This window comes from Kogia breviceps, chromosome 16 (assembly GCF_026419965.1).
Source record: "Kogia breviceps isolate mKogBre1 chromosome 16, mKogBre1 haplotype 1, whole genome shotgun sequence".
In the NCBI taxonomy this organism is placed as follows: Eukaryota; Metazoa; Chordata; class Mammalia; order Artiodactyla; family Physeteridae; genus Kogia; species Kogia breviceps.
In genome coordinates, this window is record NC_081325.1 from 4,991,176 (window position 1) to 5,009,934 (window position 18,759).

The 18,759-nt window shown below is 45.8% G+C and overlaps 1 protein-coding gene across 6 annotated transcripts in view; it reads left to right on the forward strand.

Moving 5' to 3' along the window:
• ATP8A2 (ATPase phospholipid transporting 8A2) overlaps positions 1-18,759 on the forward strand; it is a 516,648-nt gene that overhangs the window by 137,321 nt on the left and 360,568 nt on the right. For all 6 annotated transcript variants that reach the window (XM_067016712.1, XM_067016711.1, XM_067016707.1 and 3 more), the window contains 7 exons: positions 281-363; positions 2,922-2,971; positions 3,912-3,981; positions 5,599-5,683; positions 6,715-6,854; positions 8,069-8,207; positions 18,616-18,680. In XM_067016712.1, coding sequence (XP_066872813.1) covers positions 281-363; positions 2,922-2,971; positions 3,912-3,981; positions 5,599-5,683; positions 6,715-6,854; positions 8,069-8,207; positions 18,616-18,680 — 632 coding nt within the window. The remainder of the gene's footprint in view (positions 1-280; positions 364-2,921; positions 2,972-3,911; positions 3,982-5,598; positions 5,684-6,714; positions 6,855-8,068; positions 8,208-18,615; positions 18,681-18,759) is intronic.

An 18,759-nucleotide genomic window follows, 5' to 3' on the forward strand; every position in this document is an offset into this window, starting at 1 on the left:
GGTGTTCGGAGATTATGTGGCCCCTGGTCTCACGCTGGCTGCAGAGTGCCCGGGGAACTAGTGCCAGGTCCGCGGCTTCTCCTCTGATGGAAGCGCTCCTTTCAGGGTCCCGGTGGGGGGAGAGTAAGCGGGCGCCTTCTAGATCCTTGGTCTTTACCGCACGAAAGGCCAGGCCTCTGTCGCCGGTGTGGATATTGTTCATGTGAAAGATAACACGTGCCAAACAGAATCCTGTCCTTCCCAGAGACTGCTCAATGCCTCATCAATTCTTTATTGACAGACGAAGCTGCGTTGGTGAAAGGGGCTCGGAAGCTGGGCTTCGTGTTCACAGCCAGAACGCCCTACTCTGTCATCATAGAGGCCGTAAGTGACACCCCAGGGCACCGCCGGGGCTCTCGGTCACCCGCTTTTGGGAAGACTGTATGTTAGAAATAGCACGTCTATTGTACATATGAGAGCTGAGTTTTTCGTTTGTTTTTTCTCTGTGAGAAACTAGGTGTGTTGAGAATCGATATGTCGTGTGTGCTTCTGTCGCCTCAGTGTCGTGTGTTGTTCTCGTGACATCTTTCTCTCTTAAAGGCGCTGTCTGCAGGTTTTCATCCACTGATGTGGAGTAACGTGCAGTAAAGAACTCGGGAAGCCTGCTCTTGGTCCTGTAGTTGTTGGGAAAAGCTCCACAGCCTCCTGTCCTGGGGGTTGTTGGTTCTGCGTCTGTCTCCCTGAAGCCCTCGGTCACTGGCTCTGGTCTCCTGGGCTGGAAGGGGAGGGAGTTGCACTTAGGGTCTTTTTTTTTTTTTTTTTTTTTAATATGGGTTTTTCCCCCCCCTGAAATCAAGAAGATTATTTAATGATTTTTTTGGAGTTTCCCTCTCAAGGAGCCAGAGGGAGAAATCTGGGGAGAAGAGAAAGTTTAAATCGGGAATAAGGTCACGTAGGGATCCTTGGGGTGGCCTCAGGGACACGGGTGGGTGGGTGGGAAGGGCGTTTTCTGTGTTAAGCAGTTGGGGAGGGGTCGTGCTCACGGCTGTCTCGGTGGATGAGCGTCTCAGGGCAAGTCCCGGGTGCCCGCCCCGTGCTGTTCCCGCCCTCAATTGGGGGAGGACTCGCGGCTGTTTACAGCTCTTGGCCTTCTGCATCCTTAAATCCCTGGATCTCTTGAAGGCATTTGAAGTTCACTTCCGTCTGGTGTAATAACTCTATGTTGTCCCTGACCTGGCGGCAGTCTGTTCTTTCTTTTACTTACGTGCAAAACCTAAAAAATATCATACCGTGTACAGAGTGTCCATTTCTTGGCACTTTCGGTTTCTTTTTTTTTTACAGAGTACAGAGATCAGAGCATGTCTATTTGTACTTGATTTCAGCCAACACAGGGAATTTAGCTTAGGGAAGCATACAGTCACTACAAGTTGGGACAATGTACTGACAATATAGAGTTTCCTTCATGGAAGCTTCTCACCCATGGTGTCGTCTTCACCTCCACTTGCAGGAGATTTTGGCCTTCACGGCCAGGTTTCAGGTGTATGGGTGCTGCTGTATTTCTCTGTAGTGCAGCCACGGGGGTCGGCAGGGGCGATGGAGTAAATAGACTATGTGATTAGATAAGATTTATAAGTAACAGTAACTTTAAAAATCCTATTCAACCGTGAATACCGGCGAATCCTCAAGTCACAAGTCCTCGAGGTGGTTTCCCGCCACTTACAAGAAGTGGCTTGGGACTTCCCTGGCGGTTCAGTGGTTAAGACTTTGCCTCCAGTGCAGGGGGAGTGGGTTCGATCCCTGGTCAGGGAGCTAAGATCCCACGTGTCTCATGGCCAAAACAAAAAACAAAACATAAAAAGAACAGAAGCAATATTGTAACAAATTCAATAAAGGCCTAGGAAAAAAAAAATCAGATGCCAGAGTGCATACTGTAAAAAAAAAAAAAAAAAAAAAAAAAAAGAAGTGGCTTTACTGATCATCATTCAGTCTCTGGGGGCCGTGAGGGGACCTGGCAAAGCTGGGCCAGGCTGAGGCGAAAGGGAACTGGGTCTTGCAGAGAGAAGGGGGTAAAGGCTGACGGGGGCTGGGTTAAGTGGCCCATTCACTGTGTTTTAGGAAGCGAAGGAGCGGGGCATTGTGGAGGGGACGGTGTGACTTCCCAGTGCTTTGTGTGTGTCAGCCCCCCACTTGGGGATCTCTGTGTTCCTTCCGTTATTATTTCTCTCAGACCCAGGGGACAAGGCAAAGGGCAGATTAGATTAAAAAGTTTGCAAATTGTGCACACATAGTCTGGAACCTTCTGGAGAAAATTGAAGAATATTGCCGTTCCAACTTTGAAGAACCCGAGGAAAAAAGACATTTGATGAATTGCCTAAATTCGGGGTGTGGACATTTGGTAGGGAAACCTAATGGAACTTCCGTGCAGCCACTTCTGTTCTTTATGAATCTCACTTGGTGGGGAGAACTGTGCATCTTGGCGCAGAAAATCAGTGCATTGCGTTACAGGGTGTAGTGCCTGGCCCCCGGGGATGTAGTGGCATACGGTGTGCGCACATACTTCTGCGAGATGTGTAAAATTCCGGATTCGGAAGCGTAACTGGCCCCGGGTTTCGGATGGACCTGTGTAGCTTGTGTCCTTTATTTGTATGTCTTGGAAGTTACTCTGTCATCAGCTACTGTGACAGCCACTCTCGCCGGAGGAGAAGGAGACGCTTCCACCAGGAGGGGGCGCTATGGTCCCACCAGACTGACGGGAAAGCCAGTACTTGGTGGAAGGCGTCTGCAGGGGGGACGGATGGAGGGAGGGAGAGCGGGAGAGGGAGGGCACAGGAGGGGAGGGATTGGGGAGAGGCATGTATAGAGGGGTGTATGACTGGGGGGCTGGTGGTTTTGAGATTTTAATACTTTGCACTTCAGGTAAGAGCCTGTTTTTCTTCCTCTAGATGGGACAGGAGGAGACATTTGGAATCCTTAATGTCCTGGAGTTTTCTAGGTATGTTTCTCTTTTGTGCACTTGAAATAAACTGTCCCTCTCGATCTCTCTGTCTGCATATACACACAGTAAGTCCCCTACATACAGACTTCAAGTTGCGAGCTTTCGAAGACACGAACGTGCATCCGCGTGTCCAGTAAGTTAGTTCGTGTGTCTGTAAGATTGAAAACGTTTTCTTTATTTTTTGTGTTTGTTCTTTATGTATTACTTGTGTGAAAAGTATTATAAACCCATTACAGGGTGGTACTGTTTAGCCGACCGTGTCAGTCAGGTACTTAGGCTAACTTTGTCGGACTTACATAAGAACACGCTCTCTCAAAAGGGAACCCGTTCTTATGGAGGGGACTTCCTGTACGCATATAGATGGGCGAGAAATGGGTCAGTGACTGAGGGCGGGTCCCTTTGAAAGATGAGGAAGGAGGTGCCTGTGGATGTGCTCGGGGCCGCAGCTGGGGAGGGAGCCATCAAGGGACCTCAGCGCTAAGTCTGGGGGTCCTGGGAATTCATCATTTCTTTCCACCTCAGTCACAAGAGGATACGGTGAGTTGCTTTTGAGTGAAGTGGGTTTATACTGGATCTTGCACTGTGCTACTTACTGGCAGGTAACTGAACGTTTTTGAGTTGTGAAATAAAAGTATGTGGACACAGTATTGTCAGGAGCCAATTAGACAGAGTAAGGCGCCCAAATTCTACGTTTCTGTCTCTTCCGTCAAGAGCTGTGCTAGTGAGTTTCCACGGCAGGGAAAGGAATAAGTTTATGCAAAAGAGTAGGAGACACACAGTTAAAGTCTGACTTTGAGGACAAAGGACGGAAGACGGAGCTTGGCCGTTTGGGGGCCCGCCAGACCCCCTTTTGGGTCGTTTGGTGTTTAATCACAGGATGTGGTCCTATAAAACAGACCAATGACAGTTTTCTTTCCTTTTTGTTTTTACCCTACAGCGACAGAAAAAGAATGTCTGTAATTGTGCGAACCCCTTCAGGACAGCTTCGACTCTATTGTAAAGGGGCTGTAAGTACTGGCTGGGGTCTGCACGCCAGGGACCCCTGCTGCTTCCCTGACTGCTGTTCTCAGCATCCTTCACGGTCGCCCAGGGTTGAAAGGCTCTTTCAGTCAGCCTGACGCTGACTTAGTGGTAAAAGCCCCCTGAAGATGATGGGGGTTCAAGCCAGCGTGGCAAGGAGGTCAGTGGAAAGCTTGCAGTTCATCGGTAGTTGGTTTCAGAAACAGTAGCTGGCCGGGTCCTGCAGAATCTGTAGAGTGTGAATTCTGATTCCTGTTTTCTATCCTCGTGTGGTGACTTTGGAAGATTCAGTCAGTTGTATCGACCTATGATCTTTGAAGGACTCTGATGTGTATTTTTTTTCTGTAGCAGCTCTTCTCGATATTCGTGGTTTAGTTTTCATTCACTGCAGAGACTGGGTGGCGGGTCTGAGGTAGTGTCCATTTGTGGTCTGTTGTCACTGCCCCCTCCGGTCATTTCCTACGTCAGGCTTTTTGTCCCGTCTGCCTCCTGGTCATCGAATCTAAATCTTTAAGGGAAGATGCTACTGTTTATGAGCCTGACCTACAGAAGTACATTCTGTCAAACTGTGGTCTTATGTGTTGAGGGAAAGCCCGTTACTAAGCTCATGTTTTGAGACTGCGTCGGAAAGTATGAGGCTACACCAGGATCAGCGATTCGGTGGAAATCTTACTTGTCTTTACCAGTTGTGGGAGGAAGAAGTATTTGAGGACAGTGATCAGAGCTTTTTAAAAAGTGAGTAACGTGTGTGCGTTCTAAGGCATCCGATCTGGACTCACCAAGGTCCAGATTATATTGGGAAAGATGAGATAATTATGTTAGATTCTGTTCTCATATGAGACTCTTTCTTACCTTTTTGGTGGTTTATTCGCCACTGTGTTCTGAGAACCACAGCGAGGCCAGAAAGGGTCGGTGTGAGGTACAGAGGAAAGGGGGCAGCCACAGACCAGGGTCAACAGGAAATGCTGCAGGGGCGCATTTAATTTTTTATAGGATTTAATTCTCCTCAAACCTGCCTCCCCCAAACCAAACTAAATTTCTTAGATTTGGGGGGGCCTGCAACTGCCATTTATCACATATTGGATGCATGATCCATAGCCTGCAATCCTCCGGCCCTGCCTGTGGGGTCATGGAAATAGTGCTCAGGTGATGAGCTGTCCGCACCGTGTGTTCTCAGCTGAGCCGGGTTCTGTGCAGGGGTGGGTCGTGCCCTCCCTGGGTGGGAGCTCCTGCAGCGTCGGGAAGGGAGAGTCCACTTCGGCAATTGAGGGTGTGTGTTTTACGCTTCCCACTTCTGCAGAGGGCGTTGACAGAGTCTGGTGTGAGCTTTGCAAATCTAGGTGAACGTCGGGCCCCGTCGTGTCCCTGGTTGTTCCTTCTCCTGACACCGAGGGTCCCCCCCCTGGCGTGTCTGTGTGCACACATACCCATCCCCAGTTTGTTTTCCAAAGCTCACGACCGAATCCAGCCGGGAGCTGTGTTCCCCCTCGCCCACCCAGGTGTGCGCTGGATCAACACCACGAAAACAGAGCTGGCCTTGCAGCGCTGGAGCGCCAGCTGACCTAACTAAGGTTTGCCAGTCACGGTGTTTCCCTGTTTTACAGGATAACGTGATTTTTGAGAGACTTTCTAAAGATTCAAAATACATGGAGGAAACACTGTGCCATCTGGAGTATTTTGCCACGGAAGGTGAGGGGCATTTGGCAGCGTTATTTCTGCGCTTGGAGTTGTGCTTTCAGGGGGCACTCGGGTGAGAGCCTTCATGTTCGCGTGTCATTTTTGTGCCGCACTTGGCTTGCCTCAAAGGCGGGTCGTTCTCTAGTGCCAACCCACCCTCTGCACCGGTGGCAGTGACGAGAGTCGTGGCTGTAGACCGACTGCTCTGTTACCTAGACGTCATCCGCTAACCCTTAACCGGAGGGATGCAGGGGGGCAGGCCAACCCACGATGCTGTGCAGAATCACCCTCCAGATTTGCACTCCTTTCTCGGAAAACTCGCCTCGTTTCCCAGGCCCTCCCTCGTTTCCCTTATGAACGCTGGCTTACCCTTGACTCCAGGCAAGAATAATCCGCTGAACCCGTGGGGAACAGGAAGGGAGTCCTCAGAAGGGCTTTAAACAGCACTCATGTCAGGCTCCCCTGCACGTGGATGTGGTGAGAACTTGAGTGCCGGCTGCTGCCTCGTCGCCTTCCTGAGCCTCTCTGGCCGCATGTATCCACGTCTGTGCACACGCAGGGACACACGTGCCCACCAGGGAACACACGTGCACACATAGGAACACATGCACACAGGGACACACGCAGAGACACGTGCACACAGGGACACACACGCACACACGAGCCCGGCTCCTTGAAAGCCTGTGTCTTTCACGTGGTAGCACACTGGGCCTTTATTGCTGTCTTGAAACGCACTTCCCGTCTTGCCTCCTGGCTGGTCCCTGCTCATGTGTGCGTGGGTTGAGCACGGCTTCTGTCCTTCTCTGCTGTGAGAAGTTCGGTCTCATGGCTTCTCCTGTTCTGTAACATCTATCGAAGCGGTGGTTTATATTAAAATAAGGTTGCTTTTCAATTCTTCTTGAGTGTGTGCACGTTGACTTAGAGTGACCTATAAAGCGGATGGTTTCTTTCATTTTCTGCGCACGCGGGGTCCCCTGGGGGTAAGGCACCCAGCTTGCCCGTCACTAGGGCCCTCACTGGGAGACGCCGGCACTGTTTTGCAGGCTTGCGGACCCTCTGTGTGGCTTACGCTGACCTCTCGGAGAGTGATTATGCAGAGTGGCTCAAAGTCTACCAAGAAGCCAGCACCATCTTGAAGGACAGAGCTCAGCGGCTGGAAGAGTGTTACGAGATCATCGAGAAGGTAATTGCACGTGGTAGAGGCGTTACATCACGTGCCCAGTGACACCTAATGAGCTAAAAAGTTTTGGTGCGGAAAGAAATCTTCTGGCTATATAGTGATGTTCTCTGATATTTTAAGTATCTTCACTCACCATTATCTTCTAATCGTTTCTTTGCTTTAAGAAACACTCAGGTTTTATGAGCTCTCAGACAGGTCTAGCCACCCTCTGCTAAGCATTCACGTCTTAAGAAGTATCAGGTCAAAAGCAGCATCGGCGACATTCTGGGTTTGCCCAAGATGATGTTTAACGATGTGAGCTGGCCCTGTTGAGTTTCCTGAGCAGTCAGAATGCCTGGGCTGGCTGGACATCGTACCTACTAAATGTCTTCACACTTCCTGTCCTAATACTGTTTGAGCTTTGCCATTGCCGCTTCACGCTGCCTGCGTAATTTTGTTGTTATTTCAGTTTCTCCCAAGACGTGAGGTAGCTTCCCACGGGTTGAGTCCCTCGACTCTGGGAGCTGGATTTCAGCTTTTTCTGTTTCATGTCAGCAACCACCGGTCCATCCATCTGCCAGTTCCAGTAGCTTTGAAGTCATTGCTTGCTTGCTTTTCTCATTCCTTTATTTTATTGATTTTTAAAAAAATTCCCCTGTGCTTTCTCCCCCTTGTTTGTCATTTTAATGGAATTTGGGTATGGATGCAAGTGACGTCAAACGTTCATTTACCCTGCTTCCCTGGAAATTCCACAATTACTTTGAGAATCATAAAGCAATTAAATAGGTGCGATGTCTGTGCGTCCCCCGGCCAGGGGTGGGCACTCGCGAGGTAGTTGGCCCTTTTGCTCACTGAATCATCTTTTCTCGTGTGTTAACTGTACCACGGCCCTTGGCTCATGAGTGGAGTGAGAGAGAAGCCTCAGTCCTCTTAGTGTCCCCAGGATGACTCACCCGTGTGCTCTGCTGCCAGGTGGTTTCTGTCCCCCGGTGCCCGTGTACCCAGAAGGAGATGGCATGTGCTGGCCCGTGTGTGTGGAGGGGTTCTAGCCCCGTGGATGGTTTTGAGATGCCACACATGTGACTGTCATTAATTATCTGCAGACAAAGGTTTAACGTGGAGGAAGTGAGGTCACTGTCTCAGAACACTTTGAGTGCCTTTCTTTGGTCAAGAGTTTCGTCATTCGTGCTGCTCTTACGTGTGTCCCCATCTTTAATGGAAGCTGTGTTTTAATTTAGAATTTGCTGCTGCTTGGAGCCACAGCCATAGAAGATCGTCTTCAGGCAGGCGTGCCAGAAACCATAGCAACTCTGTTGAAGGCAGAAATTAAAATATGGGTGTTGACGGGCGACAAACAAGAAACTGCAATTAACATAGGTAATTCATTTATTATTATTATTTTTTTTTGCGGTACACGGGCCTCTCACTGTTGTGGCCTCTCCGGTTGCGGAGCACAGGCTCCGGACGCGCAGGCGCAGCGGCCACGGCTCACGGGCCCAGCCGCTCCGCGGCACGTGGGATCCTCCCGGACCGGGGCACGAACCCGTGTCCCCTGCATCGGCAGGCGGGCTCTCAACCACGGCGCCACCAGGGAAGCCCTAGGTAATTCATTTAAAGAATCATTTCCCAACACTGATTTTTGTATTACGTTTTTGAACCGTCTTATAGAGGTGCCTAAGGGCTCCTCAGATACAGCGACAGAAGTATTTTATAGAATTCTTCATTCACAAGACCGAGAAAAGTTTTAGATGCTCTTATGAGCATTATCTGCCCGTTATAAACAGTAAAACTATGACACCTTCCTGAAAAGTATTAAGCATACTTACAGAGGCCAGGGAATTCAAGAGTTGATGAGAGTTTGATTTTCTTATTGCTTTTCTTCACAGAAACTTAGTCTCAGAGTCTAAGCATGTTTTCATTAAGTTTAAATATTATCATTTTATATAGTTATAGCTATTATAATGTTTTTTACCAGTTCATAGGTTTTTCTAATAGGCTGGAACCTTTCCCTTCCCCATCTGGGTTGGCGACCTCTGCCTGCTAAGCATGGCAGAAATGAAAATTGAAGAAAGGGAATTTAAGCCCAAATTACTTCATGAGTGTTAAAGTAGCATGTTTTTAGTTTGAAAAGGACTTGTGAAACTACTAATTTTTTTAAAATATCTAATTAAAAAAATTTATTTATTATTTTTATTTTTGGTTGCATTGGGTCTTCGTTGCTGCGCGTGGGCTTTCTCTAGTTGCGGTGAGCAAGAGCTATTCTTCATTGCACTGCATGGGCTTCCCATTGCGGTGGCTTCTCTTGTTGTGGAGCACAGGCTCTAGGCACACAGGCTTCAGTAGTGGTGGCACACAGGCTCAGTAATTGTGGCTCGTGGGCTCCAGAGCCACAGGCTCAGTAGTTGTGGCGCACGGGCTTAATTGCTCCGTGGCATGTGGGATCTTCCCGGACCAGGACTCGAACCCGTGTCTCCTGCATTGGCAGGCAGATTCTTAACCACTGTGCCACCAGGGAAATCCCAAAAAATCTAATTTTGTTTGTTTGAATTGCTTTAAAATTATCTAGGACTTCTGTCACCCTTGTGTCACAAGCTCTGGTGCATAGGTGATAAAATGAATAAGGGTCACATGACTTATCATGTGTTGATGGGAATAGAGTCCATGTCACAGCTCACTGCAGGAAGAAACATACAGAAAGAACATCTGAAGTTGAGTGACTGGTGTCCTATTCAGAGGAGTCTCCTTGGATCACGATCGACTGGTTCCAGTGGAGCCCTTTCCTTCAATCTCGTCTTCTGAATCAGCCCCGACTCTCAGAGAACCTCAGTTATAGACAATGCCTACTGTCTGGGGTGGGTTTCCTCTTTTTTTTTTAATAGACAAAAAAGCCACTTAATCATTTCTTATCAAGACTGTAGTCCTTTTGGACTCCCACACAAGTGAGATTAAAGTCTCCAGAGACTGACATGTGATTCAGAAACAGTCTCTGAAGGATTGGATGTAGATGTTGTACCTGTTGTTTCCTAAACACATATCTTTGGAGAAAAGTGTGGTGATGTTTCTGCGTAGACTTGTCACTACTACTAGATAATAAAAACCCATTGCTTACAGCCCTTTGGTGATGTCAGCAACATTTTTATAGATGAAGGATAATACCTTTGCTTTTGGTGGAATGTCTCTTTCTATGTATATTCATCAGCCCTTCGGGTATTTCTCATGTAAATTTGGTCTAAAACACCTGCTATTGATCACGGCTCTTGTTCACAGAGGGCACAGAAAGCATTGAGAGCAGTGATGCTGCACCTGCCCTGCCCCTGTCCCCCTGTCCTTGTGTCACACCTGCATCTATCAGGGTCTAGCCAAGTTCAGGTAAACACAAGTGAAAGCAGAGTTCCCAAAATCAACCCAGAAAACACGAATGGCTTATTATTCCCGAAGGAAGGTGTTAGTCGTTGCTGCAGTGAGACTTGTCTGAACCCGACAAGGTGATTGATACCTGTCCAGTTTTTTCCATTAACAGCTATATTATTTTGTGCTTTTTTCAAAGGAGGTGTAGCAGTGTTTGTAGTTATGGTTTCAGAAGCACTCATATCCATTAGGTATTTTAAAATTGACCTTTTAAAAAACATTCTAATCCACATTGGAAAAGAAGAAGTAAAACTGTCACTGTTTGCAGATGACATGATATTATACACAGAAAATCCTAAAGATTCTACCAGAAGACTACTAGAGCTAATCAGTGAATTTGGTAAAGTAGTAGGATACAAAATTAATGCACAGAAATCTCTTGCATTCCTATACACTAACAATGAAAAATCTGAAGGAGAAATTAAGGAAACACTCCCATTTACCGCTGCAACAAAAAGAATAAAATACCTAGGAATAAACCTACCTAAGGAGGTAAAAGACCTGTATGCAGAAAACTATAAGACACTGATGAAAGAAATTAAAGATGATACCAACAGATGGAGAGATATACCATGTTCTTGGATTGGAAGAATCAACATTGTGAAAATGACTATACTACCCAAAGCAATCTACACATTCATTGCTATCCCTATCAAACTACCAATGGCATTTTTCACAGAATTACAACAAAAATTTTCACAATTTGTATGGAGACACAAAAGACCCCGAATAGCCAAAGCAATCTGGAGAAAGAAAAAATGGAGCTGGAGGAATCAGGCTCCCGGACTTCAGACTATACTACAAAGCTACAGTAATCAAGACAGTATGATGCTGGCACAGAAACAGAAATAGAGATCAATGGAACAGGATAGAAAACCCGGAGATAAACCCACGCACATATGGGCACCTTATCTTTGATAAAGGAGGCAAGAGTATACAGTGGAGAAAAGAGAGCCTCTTCAATAAGTGGTGCTGGGAAAACTGTGGACAGCTTACATGTACAAGAATGAAATTAGAACACTCCCGAACACCATACACAAAAATAAACTCAGTGGATTAAAGACCTAAATGTAAGGCCAGACACCATCAAACTCTTAGGGGAAGATGTAGGCAGAACACTCTATGACATAAATCACAGCAAGATCCTTTTTGACCCACCTCCTAGAGAAATGGAAATAAAAACAAAAATAAACAAATGGGACCTAATGAAACTTAAAAGCTTCTGCACAGCAAAGGAAACCATACACAAGACAAAAAGATAACCCTCAGAATGGGAGAAAATATTTGCAAACAAAGCAACTGAAAAGGATTAATCTCCAAAATATACAAGTAGCTCATGCAGCTCATTATCAAAAAAACAAACAATCCAATCCAAAAATGGGCAGAAGACCTTAATAGGCATTTCTCCAAAGAAGATATGTAGAATGCCAACAAACATATGAGAAGATGCTCAACATCACTAATCATTAGAGAAATGCAAATCAAAACCACAATGAGGTATCACCTCACACCAGTCAGAATGGCCATCACCAGAAAATCCACAAGCAATAAATGCTGGAGAGGGTGTGGAGAAAAGGGAACCCCCTTGGACTGCTGGTGGGAATGTAAATTGATAGAGCCACTATGGAGAACAGTATGGAGGTTCCTTAAAAAACTAAAAATAGAACTACCGTATGACCCAGTAATCCTATTACAGGGCATATACCCTGAGAAAACCATAATTCAAAAAGAGTCATGTACCACAGTGTTCACTGCAGCTCTATTTACAGTAGCCAGGACATGGAAGCAACCTAAGTGTCCATCGACAGATGAATGGATGAAGAAGATGTGGCACATATATACAATGGAATATTACTCAGCCATAAAAAGAAACAAAATTGAGTTATTTGTAGGGAGGTGGATGGACCTAGAGTCTGTCATACAGGGTGAAGTAAGTCAGAAAGAGAAAAACAAATACCGTATGCTAACACATATATATGGAATTTTTTTAAAAAATGGTTTTGAAGAACCTAGGGGCAGGACAGGAATAAAGACCCAGATGTAGGGAATGACTTGAGGACATAGGGACGGGGAAGGGTAAGCTGGGACGAAGTGAGAGAGTGGCATGGACATATATACACTACCACATGTAAAATAGATAGCTAGTGGGAAGCAGCCGTATAGCACAGGGAGATCAGCTCGATGCTTTGTGTCCAGGTAGAGCAGTGGAATAGGGGAAGTGGGAGGGAGACGCAAGAGGGAGGGGATATGGGGATATATGTATATATATAGCTGACACACTTTGTTTTACTGCAGAAACTAACACACCATTGTGAAACAATTATACTGTAATAAAGATGTTATAAAAATTCTTTTCTTTATTTTATCTTATTTTTAAATTGAAGTATTGTTAATTTACAATATCGTGTTAGTGTCAGGTGTACAGCAAAGTGATTCAGTTATATGTACATATTTTTTTTCATATTCTTTTCCATTATGGTTTATTGTAAGATTTTGACTATAGCTCCCTGTGCTCTACAGTAGGACCTTGTTGTTTCTTTTATACATAGCACTATATATAGTGTGTGTATCTGCTAATCCCAAACTCCTAATTTATCTCTCCTCCCTTTCCCCTTTGGTGACCATAAGTTTGTTTTCTATGTCTGTGAGTCTGTTTCTGTTTTGTAAGTAAGTTCATTTGTGTCATATTTTAGATTCCACATATAAGCGACATCATATGGTCTTTGTTGTCTCTGTCTGACTTCACTTAGTATGGTAATCTCTAGGTCCATCCATGTTGCTGCAGATGGCATCATATCATTCTTTTTTTATGGCTGAGTAACGTTCCATTGTGTCTGTGTACCGCTGAATCGGGGCGTCTGTTGAGGATGCAGTGTAGACCTCTAGACGTGGTGTTAGACTTGTCCTCGTCCTCGTCAGACCACTGGTGACGGCTTTGAGCAGCCCGAGGTCATGCTCCAGATTCAGGAGGGTTGTAAGCCCGTGTTCTAGTCCCATATTCCTCATACGTTCTGTGATATGGACCGTTATTGGTCTGTCTCCCACAATATGGACTGGATATTGTGTACATTTTAGTGCATTCCATGTGCACACTAGGGTACCCGGAAGGTATTTGGGAAGCAGATCAAGTGTCTAGTAGTTTGACTTCTCCGTGAAATAAGGAGAGGAGTGCTGAATGCTGGGCACGGTGCTGGGAGTGCTTTCCCTACGCTGTCTTTGGTCTTCACATGTCAACAGTCTTAGAGTGCGGGGGGCCGGGGGACATTCAGGGTTTATAAGGGCACGCCCCACTTAATGATGAAGCTAGTTCATACTGGGTCTCGGGGCCAATCACTCCTGGCGCAGGGCTCATTTTAAACAGATCCATGAAGCTTTCACGGAAACCCTCTCTGAAATTTGAGTTAGAAAACCCTGGAGAAGGGTACGAGATTTCATCCATTCTAAGACACCTTGTTTTCATATTTCACCACCTCCAGAGTTGGGATGTCTTATGATTGTTGACCCTTTACAGTTTTAACTGGCAGTATTTCCCTTTAGAGGTGTTTGGTGCTGTTGGCTGTCTTTAGTATTTGCTCGCTCTCTCATTTATCTATCATCTGTCCATCCATCTATCCTCCCTCCATCCATCACCTGTCCTCCCTGCATCCATCCCTTATCCTCCCATCCATCACCTAATCTCCCATCCATCCATCTTTCCTCCCATCCATCCATCTATCCACCCATCCATCATCTATCACAGTTTGAGAATTTAAAGTGTAACTTTTAGTTCATACCTTGAAAATAAGTACTTCATCAAATTAGGTTCCAGGATATTTGTGTCTGTTATGAGCCCCTATGAGTGTTAGGTAGATGCAGCCGTCCTGCGTGTGGCTTTGAGGTCCTTTGGAACTGACCCGATGCCAGGACCCTGCTGCGCCACGCTTGCTGCGCTGCGTTTCCAGGAGTTGGAAGTCTTCTTTTTTAGCTTCAAAATTGGGCGTCAACTAGTCTAAAGGGAAATTTCAGCTGTACAGCCTTTGTGAATCATGTAGTCTCCACTTCCTTACTGTGACTGGATAAAGCATCTCTTACATACTTGGAAAGTAGATGTGAAGTTTCCAGAGTCTGTAATTTTTTTTCTAACAGAGATAGGACGAGTGAGAACAAAATCCGAGGACACGTTCCATTTTAGAGTCATCTCGTTGGGAATCGCTTTCACTGAACCATCTGAGTTGGAATTTGGCCGCCTCTCCCCCATGTTTTGTTACCCATGATTTGATACCTTTAAATCACTTCTATAGTCTTAGAAGTTTAATTTCTGACAGTGAGTAAATGGGGACTTGCTCTTGCCCATTGGCAGGGAGACAAGTCCCGTTCTCGGGTGGGGCTGGGGGAACACGGCCACAGCCCCAGTGATGTTCACAGAAAAATCAGGTGTGTGATTTCTCGACTACCTGCAGCTCTGTTGTTGCCAGATCCTCCCCTGTAGGCTTGGGGCACTTATGTTCCCTTATTGGGGACTGAGTTAATTATGAGACGAACTCAGGCATAAAATAGATGAGAAACTACCAGTTGTGCAGTGTACATGCTGGGTGTGGCTGGCGTTAGTAATAGTTACTCATTAAATGTTAGCACAGCATTTGTCATATTACTGCTAAGTCCTTCAGGTAGGTTTAATATTCCCTCTGAGAGAGGCATTATCCCCTTTTAAAGATAGAACCGAGGCCCAGAGATACCAAGTGACTTAGCCAGGGCCACACAGGTGTGAGTGCTGAGAATCTGGGCATGTGACCCTGACACGTGATAATTCAGTTCTCAGAAGGAAAGATAGGCGTCAAAAAGATCAGGGAAGGCTTTGCGGATGAGATAGGTTTAAATCTTGAACCTCAAGAATTTGTTTCAGACAAATACACAAAGAATGAGAATAGCATGAGTCAGGATGGCCTGGTCTGGGGAAAGGTCACGAGGTGAAGCCTGAGGCCGCATGTTCCTACCTGTGACGGAGCCTTTCTGAGAAGAGCATCTGAGGGTCTGGAGGGAAGGGTGCCCAGGTGTGGTTCTGTGCACGGGTCCTCGATATCCTGCTTCTCAGATGGGGAGGGATTCTGCTCGGAGCACCCCTGATGGAGCCCGGAGCAGAGGAAGGGTTCCATTCCTGACGTCTGACAGTGTGTTTCATACACTTACTCCCAAATACCGAGTGACCAGATTCTCCCTGAAATGCTTTACAACCAACAGCACACCTGTTGAGGGTGTGGAACCAAGTTGAATCCCACTGAGGGGTAATTGGATGGATCCTAGGTATACGGTTAGTTACGAATCAGTTGTTGGTGACCCTTCCAAAAGTGTCTCCGAAGAAACCTAGGTTGGGATAGCTTCGACAATATGTGCTTACCTCAGAAAAAAGACGCTGATTGCGAGTTCCGAGAGAGCTTTGGTTTGGTCCCGTTTTCTAGTGTGAATGATGATTTTATTTTCTTAAAATCAAGTCCTGCTCTAAGTACCACAGGCGCTGTAATATTTTAATTTCTTTGTTGATTAGGCTCAGGTAGTAGAAAGACTAAACACTTTTGTGGTGTGCTGTTAACTTCAGCCGTAGTAAAAAGTGAAATCCCAGAGGTTCCCTTCTCAGTCATTTTATGATCATCTTGTTAGAGTGTGAGATTAAAGAAATAGACCACAATTTACAAGTGTGGATTGACATTTCATAGCTGGCTGTTCTCCAGGAGCTGATCTCATTTTATCCAAAAACATTAGAAATCAAGCACACCAAACTTGGATTGACATAATTTAATTTGCCATGTTAGCTAAGTCACATTTAACTGTGTTAAACTTCCATGGTCTGTCTAGAGCCAAGTGTTCTGTGTGATAATTAAGCAAACTCTTGCTTCGTTTTCCAAACTAAAAAAAAAAAAAAAGAACCTGTTTCTTCTCAGAAACCTTGAGTTTTGTTATTTAAATTCATGAAAGTGTCAGTGGTTCTATTTGTTACCCTCTCCCTTGCAATGGGTAGAAGAATACTTTGAGTGTTTCCGTAATATCTTTATGCAGCTTCAGTTGTCAAGTGGCATTTTACTTAAATTGCAAAATATAAAATCAAGCGGGAAGCGATGGCTTAAACATTTCAGCTTGCTTCTGCAACCGTTTTTCATATCAAGAACTACCAGCAAATCCTTTTGTGTGAGTCATACTAAATTTGTAACAGTCTCTATTGCGTGAAGTTGCTGGAAGTTTCTGGGGCAAGGGAAGAAAAATGATTAAAGCTCCAATATCCCTGTTTGCAAATGAAAATAAAATATTGACCTCTCTTCTGCACTTAATCTAAGAATTTATAGAAAGGAAGAATATATTTGTAAGAGATTTTTAGTGGGAAACAAAGTTCAGAATTTTCAGTGGCATTCTGGGAAACTCTCATTTCTACTCATCACTATTGTTAAAATACAGACTTGAACAAGTTTGAAAATGTGTGGAAAATTGTGCTGTGTGTCCTCACCCCGTAGTTTTCCTCTTAGAGGTTGAACAGGTATTCGCCCACGTGGTCTTGTGACTTTAAACTGTTCAGTTGTTTTCGCTTTTCAAATGATACGTGAGGTTTTAACCAGCAAAATTATCTCATTCCCTTCAGATTAACTCTCGTTAACTGCCTGGAATAGATCTTCAAGGTATTGCTTTAGGAAAATGACAGATAGAGGAAAAGTCGTAATTTTGTGCTTTAAAATCTGTGTCCTCAGGTAGTGTATAATAGTCCTCTCAAATGACACTCATCGTGAAGGGTATACTTCGTACATTCCAAAATAAACAAAAATATTTATTTTCTACCCCCCAAAAATACCCCAAGGTTTTTCTCATCTTAATTGTTGTCTGTCTTGAGTTCTGTTTTGTGCCTGTTATTAGGGTTTCTTGAGGATGAAAAGAGGGCCTTCTGGGTAGAATTGAGCACATAAATACAGCAGTTCTGTGACTTGTCCACTAGTTACGCTTGTCTCCTTTTCTAGTTAAATATAGCATCTGTGGGAAAGGGCGTTTTGGCTCTTCTGCGGAGGAGAAGCCAGACTCCTGTTGCCTAAGCATTGGTTAAGGCCCTTCCTCGAGATGGTCACCCGCGTCCTTGTTTTGAAGGTTGACGTTCGTTATGCCGATGACGTGTTCCCTGTTTCTGTGATCGTTGGTCCATGATCGTTGTAAGGACCGCTTGTCTAGGTGGAAGGACTGTTTCCTTGACTTTTCTCAATGAGATAAATTAAGATGGAGGTTGGTGAAAAGCACGTGTTGATGGCAGCTCTCTTTAGGGGCACCAAGGTGGTGGAGGGTGATGTGAAAGAGAGCCCAGGGCCCTGACAGACACCCCTGGACTTGGGGCTGGCTGGGGCCGCCGCCTCCCCCTCCCCAGAGTGTGGGGAGAAGGGGAAGAGTCCGGAGAGGCTCTTAACCTTGGTCGTCGTGTCACCAGGCATCTCCAGCTGTCACGCGTGTGCTGCAAAGTCTGAGTAGGAAAGAGCTTCATAGAAAATACGTTTGCCGTCCGGGAGGAAAAGTGGAAAAGAGTATCTTGCTTAAATTAACCTACAGAGATACCATTGTCTAAAAGTATAATGGGAATTGTTAAGAATTAGCATTGGGATACTCTTGCCTCAGATTTAATTCTTGAAATGGGGGTTGCTTTGAGCTTTCGCGGGAAAAGTGACTCTCTGGGTATCATAGGCTTCCTTAGCAGCCTGCTGTGAGAATTACCTGCCTTTTTATTTTTTTATTTTTTATTTTTATTTTTTTTTGGTGGTACGCGGGCCTCTCACCGTTGCGGCCCCTCCCGTTGCGGAGCACAGGCTCCGGACGCGCAGGCGCAGCGGCCACGGCTCACGGGCCCAGCCGCCCCGCGGCACGTGAGATCCTCCCAGACCGGGGCACGAACCCGCGTCCACTGCATCGGCAGGCGGACTTTCAACCACTGCGCCACCAGGGAAGCCCCTACCTGCATTTTTAAAAAGCAAGTGCGGGACCTTGATATCACAGTCGGCACGTTTATGCTGGTTGAGGAGCTCCGTGGGTTCCATTTGTCTCCCTAAAGCGTTTGCTGGTATTTTAGAGAACCCAAAGCTCATCCTAATACAAGGATAGCAAGGATAAGGAAAATCCGCAGAAGATTGATGAGTATTGATTTCAGCCATTAGTTATGAAGACCCTCCCGAGCAGTGCTACTAGGGCTGTGTCTGCAAAAGTCAGAGTCCGCGTAAACTTTTCCTCGCCACGCTCTTTGCTCAATTCCTCTGTGTGAGCCCGCAGGCTAAACATGGTGGTAAGGAAGGCACAGGAAGGGAGGCTGAATTCAGGGGACCTTGAATGTGGTGAGTTCCTGGCGGAGATGGTAAATTCATGTATGTTTCTCCTTCTTTTGTTCTAGGCTATTCCTGCCGGTTGGTGTCACAGAACATGGCCCTTATCCTACTGAAGGAGGATTCTTTGGACGTAAGTAGCTTTTAAAAAGTTGTATTTGCTATAATTGTGTTAAGACCCTTTGTTTCTGCCATGACTGATAATCAGGATT